The following is a 12322-nucleotide window of genomic DNA, read 5'->3' as shown; positions in this document are numbered from 1 at the left end:
GCACGTGCTGATTCACATTGCTTGTTGAGGAGCATCGGAGAGTGAGAAGCATGACGGAGATGGCAATTCGGAGAGTGAAGCAATGAAGTCAGCATTGACCTTCTCGCAAGGCTGCACCGGTGTACGCATGCCACATGTCTTCGCCGACTTACCAATCCGCATCGACATAGCTGGAAGGCTGTAGCACATGCTTGGCAGCTGCCGGTGAAGGCGAATGTGATCACGAGCTTGAGCTAGCGGTCTGTGCGTCTAGACGGAGAGCTTCGTGCAGGCTGGCGCCTGTTCCAGCTATTACCTTGCCTTGCATCTCCTCACCTCGTCCGTCCCTTTCAACCACACCACACCATCACTCGCCAACACCGCCCATCAATCCATACCGTATCGCCAGGAGCTGGGTCTCCTTTGTGTACATCTACCTTTTGGCACCTCGCCGTCGTTGCAACGTGAGCTGAGCCGCCCTCGCACCCCCAAAGCCGCCGTCGTCATCAGCTCGCCCGCCGGTCAGGCAATACCGTCACCTATCGCTGCGCTGCACTGCCCAGTATGGCGACCAACAGCAGCGCCGTATCGCAGGATACACTCATCACCATCAAAATCAGCGTCAATGAGCAGCTCAAGAAGCTCAAGCTGCCACTGCGAGAGGTGAACATCGCCTCGCTGACCCCACGTGTAAGTCGGCCTCGGCGTGCTGATGCTGATCGGCAGAGCAAGCAAGTGCTTCAGCAAACAAAGCCAAGCCGCACCGCAGCACAGCATAGTACAATCACAAAATCACGTGCTAATACTCTTCCAACAGCTCCGCCAGGTCCTCGATATCAAGCCGGGGCAGACGGTCGTGATCGAGCGCTACTCCGACTCAGCCGGCGGCTACATCACCCTCGATGAGAAGAATCCGCAGGTCTTCAAGGCGCTCGTCCGTGCAGCCAAAGCCAAGGGCAAGCTGCGTCTGAGGGTGACCGTCACCCCAACCAACGTTCCGCAAGAGAAGGAGGCGCCAGTCGACGCCAAGAAGGTCGCTGTCAAGCCTATGGAGCCCATCATTGTGCGTAGCACTGCTCCTATGAGCGCCGCCCTCGCAGAGGAGAAGCCTCGCATACAGTCTGCTCAGGCTCAGCCACGGGATCCGATCTCGTTGGACCAGCGCAACATTGGCAGTGGCATCTTCCAGTTCCGCGAGGCCCGTGCTAGCCAACAGACACTGATTGACGACGCCCCTGTACCGCACCCATTCTCGGTCGACCGCACCGCTTTCTTCGAGAACCTCGCAGCTCCAGCGGCTAGATCAATGCTGCCAGTCCGACCCCGTGAGCCTCGCGAGAAGGATGAGTTGGTGGTTGAGATGAAGCACGAGTGGGCCATCTTCTGCAATGAGTGCAGCAAGGCTCTACCAGACTCCCACTACCACTGCGACATCTGCGACGGTGCAGACTATGATCTGTGCGAGCAGTGTGTCGCTGAGGGCAAGCTGTGCCCGGGTGATGGTCACTGGCTCATCAAGCGATTCCTCAAGGATGGCCAGTTCATCACAAGCACGACCGAGCGCGTCTCACCACGCAAGTTTCACCAGGCTTCTCTCATACTCCAGTCTGAGCCCGAGATTGAAGAGAAGATGCCAGGTGCTCTCTCTGAGGAGACCAAGACTCTCGACCTTGAGCCAATGTCCCCTACACGCACTTGCAATAACTGCGTAATTGTCCTGCCAGAGCGAGAGTTCGTCCACTGCACGTCGTGCGAAGACTTCGACCTGTGCATCAAGTGCCACATGGCCGACAAGCACGGTCATCATCCAGCTCATGGCTTCGAGCTCGCGACGAACGACACTGTCCTTCCTCTTGCTGCCGAGACCAAGCTGGCCCCAGGCCGCAACGTGCGTCACAACGCCATCTGCGACGGTTGTGACAAGAAGATCCATGGAGTGCGCCATAAGTGCCTGAACTGCCCAGACTGGGACTACTGCAACGACTGCATCAAGGATGCTAGGCACACTCACCCACGCCACCGCTTTGCTCCTCTCTACACTCCTATCGCCGACCAGGGCGGCTCCATGGTCCGCCACTTTGGCATTTATTGCGATGGCCCACTTTGCAGCCAGAAAGCTCACGCTTCCTATATTCAAGGCGTGCGCTACAAGTGTACTATCTGTCACGACACAGATTTCTGTGCAAATTGCGAGGCATTGCCGGGCAACCATCACAATCGCACTCACCCGCTGCTCAAGCTCAAGACACCTGTTCGTAATGTGAATGTCTCAACCGAGAACGAGGACCTTAATGGCAATGTCCGTGTCACGGGAGATCGTCACGCTGAGCCGGCTGCAGCAACTCAGGTTGTCCCGATCCCAGTCAATGCTGCCACTCCGGTGCAGACCGTTGCTGAGATCAAGCCCACTGAGGTCAAGAAGGAGTCTCTTCCAATGCAGATTCCCGTCAAGAAATTCGAGACATTCCCGAATGCCCCACAGCCACAGACATTCAAGCTTGCCCCAGAGGTGCCAATGTCTCTGCTCAACGCTCACTTCGTGCGGGATAGCATCCCAGACGGCATGGCTGTCGAGCCGGAGACTCAAATCACGCAGATCTGGACTCTCAAGAACCCAGGTCCTTACACTTGGCCAGCCGGCTGCAGTGTCCGCTACGTCGGTGGCGATAACATGCTCAACGTCGACAACAGCCACCCAGCATCTGTTGCTGCCATCAACGAGGCAGCCGAGAGCAACGTTGTTGGTCGTGAGGTATCAGTTGGCGAGGAGGTTGCCTTCAAGGTTGTGCTCAAGGCTCCTATTCGAGAGGGCAAGGCCATCAGCTACTGGCGACTAAAGGCCGCAGATGGCACTCCGTTCGGTCATCGCCTGTGGTGCGATATCGAGGTCAAGAAGGTCAACCAGAAGGTTGTCAAGGCTGCCGAGGTGCCTGCTCCAGTCGTAATGGCATCGCCACCTATGTCGGCCAAAGTGACGACCAGTCCTGTCAACCCACCACTGCCAAGCTATCGCCAACCGCCATCTGAGCAGCCACCAGCCTACGAGAGTATGAATCTCACCTCGCGCTTGGCTGCCATGCGCGAGCAGCAGAAGCAGCGCCGTGAGCAGATGATCGCCCAGCTTAATGCTCAGCGTGAGCAGCTCAACGCCCACCGTGAGAGCTGGGCACAGAACACGAACGCTTCTCCTGCAAGCAACAAGACTGTCGAGAGCACGAGCGAGAAGGAGCGCCGCGATATCCTGCGTCAGCGTGTTGCTCATATCAAAGCCAACATTGTCAAGACTCGCGAGGAGCGCGAGAAGCTTGCACAAGACCTCAGCAAGCAGAAGGCTGCTGCAGCAGAGAAGAAGGCCGATGAGGCATACGAGAAGATGAAGAACATCATCGAGCAGGTGGCCAAGCAAGCCAGCGACGAGGAAGAAAACGATGCGGAGGAGTCTCTTGAAGGCAGCCAAATGGTCTTCCCAAAGCTTGAGAAGGAGAGTCCAGCCAGCAGCACCTACCAGTCAGCTACTAGCAGCTCCAGCAAGGGCAAGGCCGCATATGTCGAGAATGAAGATGGCGAGGTGGAGCGCTCGGCACGACCGTCTCCTGCTCAAGCACCATCCACAGTGGCATCCCCTGCCATCGAGCACGATGACTTCGTCGACCTCGACGATGAGTTGGAGGTGCTTAGCGCTGCTGATGACAGCGAAGACGACGGTTTCCTCACTGATGAGGAGTACGATATCCTCGACGCATCCGACCACGAGACCGTTGCCTCGAAGTACTAGGTGCACTGAGGGGGAAAGGGGCCATCCTACGATTTGAAAAAAAAGACTGGAAAGCGCGCCACAAAGCAACAACAAGCACTATGAATGACGACATAACACTCCCTTTGAGACCTGAGGGACTTTGCTGAATGTGTAATTCCAAGGAGGAACTGATACTTCGAGGTCGGCTTTGGATACTGGCGAAGGAAAGGCGTAGTAGGTTTTCGGTTGATTGCTGGCTGTGATTATAGTATCGATGGCTTTCTTCCCTATCTGAACAGTGCTTCGCCGGTGTTCTTGAATTGGAACGTGATGACTTTCATAAGATCGTTGTTGCTTTCCATTCGTTTGTTGTTGGCAGTACGCCTCCAGCATCTGCCGAGGGATTGTTACAGCCCACCGCCAAGGTAGTACTATGTCGAATTTTCGTGAAATAGTCAAGTTGATGCGCTCTACCTACGCGTGGGCTCAATATGACGACCTCGGAATCTCGAGGAAGCGCTGCAGCGTGGTGTTGGGGAATGTAGAAAGACAAGAACTGGGAACGTTGGCAATAATGAAAACCACAATATGCCACAAGAATCAGGCATAAATCTTCTTCGCTTCCTCCGGGCGACATGAGACACACAGCACGGTGCCTCTTCCTCGTTATCTGAGATCTCCTCGCGACCGTGAAATGATGTCCGTATGAACCTTGGCCAATACGAAGTCGAGCTGAGGTCACGACACGACCTTCCTCCTTCCTCTTTCTAAGATCCGCATGAATCTTAGCCAATACGAAGTTGAGCTTCACGACCTTCCTCTTTCTGAGTGATGTCTGCTCCGACTCCTTCCTTTAATTGCGTGCAGCGTGCAACGAGCAGCCAGTGGTGAAAGATAGGCTGTACGCGTTTTGATGGCAGAATCTGAATCTCATTATACCGTATGTTTTCTCGCTAGCGTAGAAGCCGATGAACTGATAAGAGGACGCAAAATAATTCTATAGATATTTTATATCACGCACAGCGCAGTGGATTACTTACGTAATACTGCCTTGCCAGCTGTTCAATATGGCTTCCTTGATTGCCTATGTTCTGCTTATTCTATAGTCTAAAATATAGTGTGAACATCCTTCTCCTGCTAAGAGGACACGTGTTGTTATGTAACCGAGCTTATACGTTATACACCCCCTTAGCTTATGCAAAAGGGGTTTACCTTCCGTTTTAGGCAAGGTGGTTAATGCTTCTTTATATACGAATAAAAGAAAAATTAATCCTTTCGACTTCTTATATAGTACTTTATTAAAACACTAAAAAAATGGTTTGAATCTATACTATATATAAGAGAGTCTTATTTTATACCCCGATTACCCTAGAAGGATATCGTTATATAATCCGGACTGCGTATGCACCTTCACATATAGCCCCTATTACTAGGAACTGTTGTCTTCCTACGTAGTCTAAGCACAGACCGACACTATTAAGCCTAATCTAAGTACTCGTATCGTATAGTAAAGTTAGTTCAATTTGAACTGAGCCCTTTATACTATTACTATCGGTTATTAGATCAATCGTATAGGTAGCGTCTATTTAATTAGACGGAAGGATTAAGTAAGGTATATATTAGTTAAACAGATTTAATGAATTAGGATAGGTAACTTGAACTAAGGACGCTACCCTTAGCTAAGACTACTGCACTATTATTACTAGCACTAATACAATCGCCGCAGACTTATTATTAGTTAATGGAAGTAACGTTCGAAGTAATAATATAGGCGATAGTAATACACCCCGCAAAGTAAGGTTTCCTATGCTATTTGTTTAGTCTATATTAGAAGGTAAGGTTGAATCCTTATTCTAATTAGTTATCGTTATCGTGTTAGATACTTTTGCTAGCGCTAATCGATGAAGGTGTGTTTAATCGACTTAGTTACAATTAGTAGCGAATAGGGGGGGCACTACTACCTATTATATAGAGTTGTCTTTATATTGCTAAAGAGGAAGAGGTTGTTAGAGGAAGAGTTGCCTCCTTATATACCTCATTTCGGCTCTGCTTCACTTTGTAGTCTATCAGTTAGTAGCCTTAATAGCCTAAGTTACTATATAAACCTCTGTTAGTTCTATAGTCTATAGAGTTTGGTAAGTCTATCGGCTGGCATATCCTATATTGCGAGGTATTTACATTAAATCCTTCTAGCCTTATGTTCTTGCCTTAGCTAGCACTAGTGAATATCTATATAGCGGAGCTTCGTATCTAGTTTGCTAGCATTAGCCTTAATAATGCGGATGGTCTGTATATTGTTATAGTATAGCACAGGAACGCTATCTAAAGTGAGGCTAATGTTATTAAAGAAACGTTTCTACTAGATTAGTTCTAAGCCTGCATATAAGGCGGCTAGCAACTCGGCCTTAGTTATAGACTTAGTAATAGTAGACTATCGTACTGCTTTCCAATCGACTAGTCTATTGAACAGGCTAAATAGCTATCCTTCTAATAACTGTCTAGTGCCTTTGTAGTCTCTATAGGAGGCGTTAGAAGCCCCGTAGAATTCATAAAGTTATTGGCTTAAATAAGCAGTAATCGCTAGTCTATTGAACAGGCTAAATAGCTATCCTTCTAATAACTGTCTAGTGCCTTTGTAGTCTCTATAGGAGGCGTTAGAAGCCCCGTAGAATTCATAAAGTTATTGGCTTAAATAAGCAGTAATCGCTAGTCTATTAGCGTTATACTCTAAGCATAGGTGCTTTATCTGTAGAAGGTACTTAATACACTAATTAGCTGCTGCTATATCCTCAGGTCGTGGGTTCTAAAGAGCCTTAGATAGCAAGGACACTGCCTTAGTAATGTCTAGCCGGGTTTAAACCGCTACAAAGTTGAGTGAACCTACCCGGCTTTAGTATGCTAATACTACTAATAGGTCTATGTAACGAGCTTCTTCTTTCTCGTATAGTTCGTATCTAGTCGGCAATAGTGCCTTAGCCCTTCGTCTAGTGTCGGTACTAATAGTATAACGCTGACCCATTTTTTTAGTATATGTCTTCTATAACAACTAGAGTTGCTTAGTAGCGCGGTCTCGAATAACTTCAATCCTAAGGAACTAAGAGAGCTTGCCTAGGTCATTAAGCTTATATTCCTTTATTAGCTTCTGCTTAAGGTCCATTGCCTTTTACTTATATTAACGATAATATAGTAGCACTATGTCGTCTATATAGAAGAAGATGAATACCTGCTTATCCGGGTCGGTGTATAGGTAGTCTACATTGTCTACTAGTTGCATACCGAGCTTGTTTTTAAGGGTGGTAGTAAAGTAATTGTACTATAACCTTAGTAACTCCTAAAGGCTATATAGTGCCTATAGCAACTGCAATACCTTTCCTTTCTGCTTAAAGCTATCTAGCGGCTTCAAGTACAGTATATATAGTAGGCTAGCATTTAGGAAGGCATTAACAGCGTCCATTTGTTCAGCCTCTAGGTTAAAGGTAGCGGTAATTACTATTAGGGCTCGGAACACCCTCGCTGCTAGTGTAGAAGCGTATATATCTAGGTATACACTCTTCTATAGATTACCCCTTGTATACACTCTTGCCTTGAATTTAACTAGCCGTCTATTAGCATTACTTTTGTATTTGAATACCTAGGTAAGAGGTAGGAGGTATATATTATCCATTAGTTCCTCTATGTCTACCTATTTAAATATACCTATCTTCAAGGCCTTATTGAATTCCACTCTTATAGCGTGTATCCAATGCTCCTTATATTTGCTCTTTATAACTTAGCGCTAGTTACGTAGCTCGGCTAGCAGGTCTAAGACCTTTAGTATAAGGCTTAGATTATGCTCGTCGCGTAGAAGTAGTAGTAGTTCTAGTAAAGGTGAATTAGGGGGATTAGGCTTAGATCGATTAGGCTGTATATAGCGTGCTTTATGCTCGGCGGCTATGTATAGGCTACTAAATAGAAGGAGGTTTCTCGCTTGTTCTCGGTCGCTAATATAGTAACGGCCGGCTCGGTAGATAGCCGCTACTCGCTGTCGTTTGTTTAGGTTATTAACTCGATAATACGGACCTCCTATGTTTAGTAAGTAACGATGAGACATATTAGCTGCTTCAATTAGCATTAGCAATTTAGCTAGCTCTGCGCGCAGTAGATTAAAGTCTATGTCGTCTGTATAACCTAGTGCGTCTACATTGTCTATAGGAACATTATTACTAGTATCGTTCTTAGGTGGTTGCTAAATAGTTGGTTCTACTAATCTATCTAGTACGTTATTACGCGGTTGTAGTGCTTCGCGTAGATCAATTAGAAAGTCTTGTTTCTATAGTTAAGGCACCTATACAAGCTGAAGCTTAGCTAGTGCTAGTAGTTCTAGAGGTGGATCTTGTCTAATAGGCTCATCTACTAGCCCTATAGGGTCAACTATTATAAGTCGACTAGGTCCTATTAGTATATCCACCCCCTTAGCTCTAAACCTAACAAGGTCTAGAGGTATATCGTATACTTCTCGAAGCTCGTTAAATTGATGCTCCGAGGCAGGTGCTTATACTTCTTCGTAATCGAGATTACTAAACTAAGCCAATTCTTAGTTAGTAAGGTTAACTCTAAGATTATTATCGTATCTATCGTAGAATAGGGTTTTATTAAAGACAACATCTCTTGTCCGTAGGACTGTTATGCGTAATAGTACCTAAATCCTATAGATTAAATGGCCTTCGTAACTATATAGGTATCTAATATAAGTGCGTAAAGCTACCTTTATAGTCCTTAGCAGGATGTCCTTTCGCTTGTGTAATGCTAGGCCTTTTTCCGTACTATAGATTAGTAGATAGGCTCGTGCACTAAATTGATATATATAGGCTATATTAGGCTTGTGTCTAGTTCCGATTTCAAATGGTGTCCTTATTGAATAGTCTATAGAGCGTAACCTTAGTAAACGATTGATTAAGAAGGTTGCTGTATAAACTCCTTCTAGCTATAGCTTATATAGGAAGCGTACGTGTATTATAAGGGCCCTAGCCACTTCGATAATTGTACGGCCTGCTCGCTCTACTAGGTCTTGCTTAGGGGTGTATAGTGCTAATAGCCTCTAGGTAGTATAGTTATTGCGTAAATAGGACCGAAAGCGCATTCTACTAATAGCTCCCTTATTATCGGATAACAGGTAGATAATATCCCTTCTAATACTACGTGCAAATGAGGAAAGTTGGCTCTAGTATTGCAATAAGGTCGATTTAGTTCGATTACTAATAGTCTAACTAAAGTGAAGTCCTGTATTCAAATCGTATACGTAGAAGAGGTATTAGTCTCTATTGTAGGCCGTATCCAGTTGCATTAAGTCGGCTGCAATGTATCTATATAGAGTCAATATTGACACGTTATAGTGCCTTAGCCTCCTAGAAATGAGCTTCTTGCCCTTTGCTTGTATATACGTAGGACAGTGTAGTATTCTTAGAACCTTATTGTTATGTAAGTGATCCCTTTTTATCCTATCAACTCGGTTAACTAGCTCTTCCGCTCTTTTAGCGCCTAGGTGCCTAAACACCTTATATATTTGCTTAAGTGTAAGCTTTCTTGCTAGTAGTAGGCGTACGGAGCGACGAGCTGTTGCGTTAGCTATTAATTTGGATATTGCTAACTAAGATAGTTAGAATAGGTACTTAAGCGGCTTGTTATCTAAATCGACTAGCTATTCGGTTAGTAGTAGTGCTTTATCTACTTTGCTAACAATATCGAAGTAGGGCATCCCTTGTATTAGTCTAATGAATTTAACTAGTAGCTTGTATTGTAGGCTGTAAAGGGTATCATCTATTTCTTAGTGTTTGAAACCTCGTTAGAAGAAGAAGGTACCTCCTACGATGTTAGTATAGAAGTTAGGGATATATAGGCATTCCCTTAGTTCAATCTGTAGGGGCTTACTACTAACAGCTATAATAGTAAAGGATGCTATTCCGATAGCTACTACCTTGTTATAACTAGTGCTAGTTGCTATAGTCGAGGAAGCTAGCAATAGAAGTAGTATAAAATTGAAGCGGCTAGGATAGTTAATAATGTTGCAGTTTGAGCTACTATTATACATTAGGCTATTGAATGGATTCTACTCTATTAATGTTGATGCTGCTATACTAAGGTAGGTAGTAGGCCTAACTGCCCTAGCAAATAACGGTGCATTAGCGTAGAAGAAGTAGGCAAGAGAGAGCTTATCTAGTATAGAATCCTCGTTGCTTTCTAGTCTATAGTGTTCCTAAGCAATTCGGATAGCTAGTAGGTCCTTAAAGAACTTAGCCTACCTTAGATAGAAGCTCTTGTTCTTACGCAGGTATGTCTCAAAGTGCTTTAGCTTAGCCTTCTACTTATTGTCCTTATCCTTCTCTTTAACCTAGTTACGTAGGCGGTAGTTAACTACGTTGCATTTGCCTCGGTTCTTACATACCTTCTTCTTACTAATACTAGTGAGTTTAGCATACGTCTTCGGTATACGGCTGCTGCTGCGGCTCTTGTTCTTATTGGATCCTTCGCTATTATTTTTACTAGCGGCTTAAAGGGCGGTATTGGCTTGTAGAGCGGTATTGCCTTTACCTGTTTCTTCGTAGATAATGCCAAATAATAACCCCTTCTTAGTGGAAGCACCTAGCATATTACGGGCATATTCTCGTACTATACTAATAAGTTAGAAGAAGTGATTGGTGTTAGGTAAGGCCTAATGCATTATATAGAGTCCTTTCCTATAGGTTTCATCTATATTAGTAACTGCTATATAGAGATAGACTACTATATTATCTAGTTCTGAGTGCTATATACGTCTTATCTTCTTATACAGATTAAGCTACTCCTTATACTACTGTTCTAGATCCTTAACTTATCGTAACCCTATTAGGCGAGCTAGTTCCTTGCTAACTATTATTCTTTGCTATTGTGTATTTAGAGCAAGCTTGTCCTTTAGACGAACGAGCATAACACGCAATGTTAGTATTATTATATTATCGTTATCAGTGATCTCTGAATGATAGCGTATGTCTATAGTAGTAGCTAGGTATTCGATAGACTTGTTACGTACTAACCTAAATCGATTGTATTCCGCTAACTAGGCCCTATAGATGTCTATAGCTATTTTGACTCCTTGCTAGTATAGAGGGTTAACTAGCATACGCGCTGCGTCTAGTGTAGGGGTTACAGGTTGTGCTAGTTCTACAGGTTTATTCGCATATAGATTAGTATATATCCAGGTCTCGTATCTAGTAAGATGTGTCTTAGTTTGCTTAAACCAGCGGTCCTAGTCGTTTAGTCCTCGAAGGGTGATGTATTTAGTACCGCTAAGGCGACTAGCCGATGAGAGAGCTATTATTAACGATATGCTGATCTTATAGGCGCTTATAGAAGCTTAATTAAATGGTGTTTTGGTGCTGCTAAGACTACTAACTGTTATCTTATACTATAGAAGTCTCTAACACTACGGATTCCCGGGCTTATAACTATTACGCATAGCGTAGTGGATTACTTACGTAATACTGCCTTGCTAGCTGTTCAATATAGCTTCCTTGATTGCCTATGTTCTGCTTATTCTATAGTCTAAAATACAGTGTGAACATCCTTCTCCTGCTAAGAGGACACGTGTTGTTATGTGACCGAGCTTATGCGTTACATTTTACGCGACCGGGAGATCTAGAATCTTTCTAAAGCGAAATACAACCTTGTTACCTATAGGCTAGGTACCCCGCTACTAGAATTGTAAGCGGACGGGACAGGGACGGCAGGTGGTTCTACTGTGCATCGCTAGGCGTAGTGTTGCTATAGGGTGTTATATGCATTCGTAAAGCCGCTTAGTAGTGCTTCCTTCCCGCCTACTTACTAAAGGCCGATCTACCGTAATCTTCGTAGAAGTCCGTCTACGATATACGAATAAAAATAAGGGGGAATTAGCACGGTCCTTATTCTAGTCTCCGACCGGCTTCGCGAATATATAATATACCCTATAGGTTAGGGTTTTTTAAGAGGAGAGGAAGAGGTAAGGAGAGATTTAGACGCAACTACGTCGCTAACCTACGCGTAGATAGTAATATTCGAATATTAGTTATTAGTATTTTTTTCATTTATAGAAGTTTATAGCTAATAGCTTATTTAAAATTACAAGTTAATTATTAGATAGATAGATAGATAGATAGATAGATATTTCATTTGCCTATTATAGTGCCTTTCGGCCTATATAGGTCTGTTTCTATATATTGTTTTAGGTAGGAAACCAACTTAGTTAGTAAAAACCTCCCTCCTGTCCTATTTATAAGTGTTGCTCTTCCTCGTTTCCTTGTTTTCCTTCCTTTAGGGTATACTAGTATTATAGTTGTTACCCTCTGACTACCTTACCTACTACCCTACCCTTCTTTCCCCCTCTTCTTCCCTCCTTCTTATCTACTCCTTAGTTTCCCTTACTAGTACGAATTGTTATACAAATCCCTATTTAATAATCTACTTTACTATCCTCTTTAGGTCTTCTTTACTCTAGATTAGCTTGTCGTATTCCCTTTCTATTGCTTTTAGTCTCTAATCGCTTCTGCCTTCTAACTATTAAGGGTAGACTAGCAGTATATACTTAGGGTTCTAAGATTGGTAGCTATATTAGTA

At 44.7% G+C, this 12322-nt stretch overlaps 2 protein-coding genes across 2 annotated transcripts; one reads left to right on the top strand and one right to left on the bottom strand.

The window, feature by feature from the left end:
• Positions 1 to 543: 543 nt before the first annotated feature.
• On the top strand, positions 544 to 3733 carry MYCFIDRAFT_114686 (uncharacterized protein; the record flags this gene model as incomplete). Its single annotated transcript, XM_007927928.1, has 4 exons — positions 544 to 714; positions 845 to 1131; positions 1189 to 2875; positions 3152 to 3733. Coding segments are annotated over 4 exons (2727 nt in total), but the record flags the coding sequence as incomplete, so codon positions are not given.
• MYCFIDRAFT_207564 (uncharacterized protein) lies at positions 3026 to 11474 on the bottom strand (the record flags this gene model as incomplete). Its single annotated transcript, XM_007927927.1, has 6 exons — positions 3026 to 4108; positions 4134 to 4566; positions 4591 to 4644; positions 4733 to 4799; positions 4841 to 4852; positions 11447 to 11474. The coding sequence occupies 6 exons, from the start codon at positions 11472 to 11474 to the stop codon at positions 3833 to 3835; spliced, it is 870 nt and encodes a 289-aa protein (XP_007926118.1). The 3' UTR covers positions 3026 to 3832.
• Positions 11475 to 12322: the final 848 nt, after the last annotated feature.

Source organism: Pseudocercospora fijiensis (assembly GCF_000340215.1).
Source record: "Pseudocercospora fijiensis CIRAD86 unplaced genomic scaffold MYCFIscaffold_4, whole genome shotgun sequence".
Taxonomy (NCBI): Eukaryota; Fungi; Ascomycota; class Dothideomycetes; order Mycosphaerellales; family Mycosphaerellaceae; genus Pseudocercospora; species Pseudocercospora fijiensis.
This window is presented reverse-complemented; position numbering and strand designations above follow the sequence as displayed.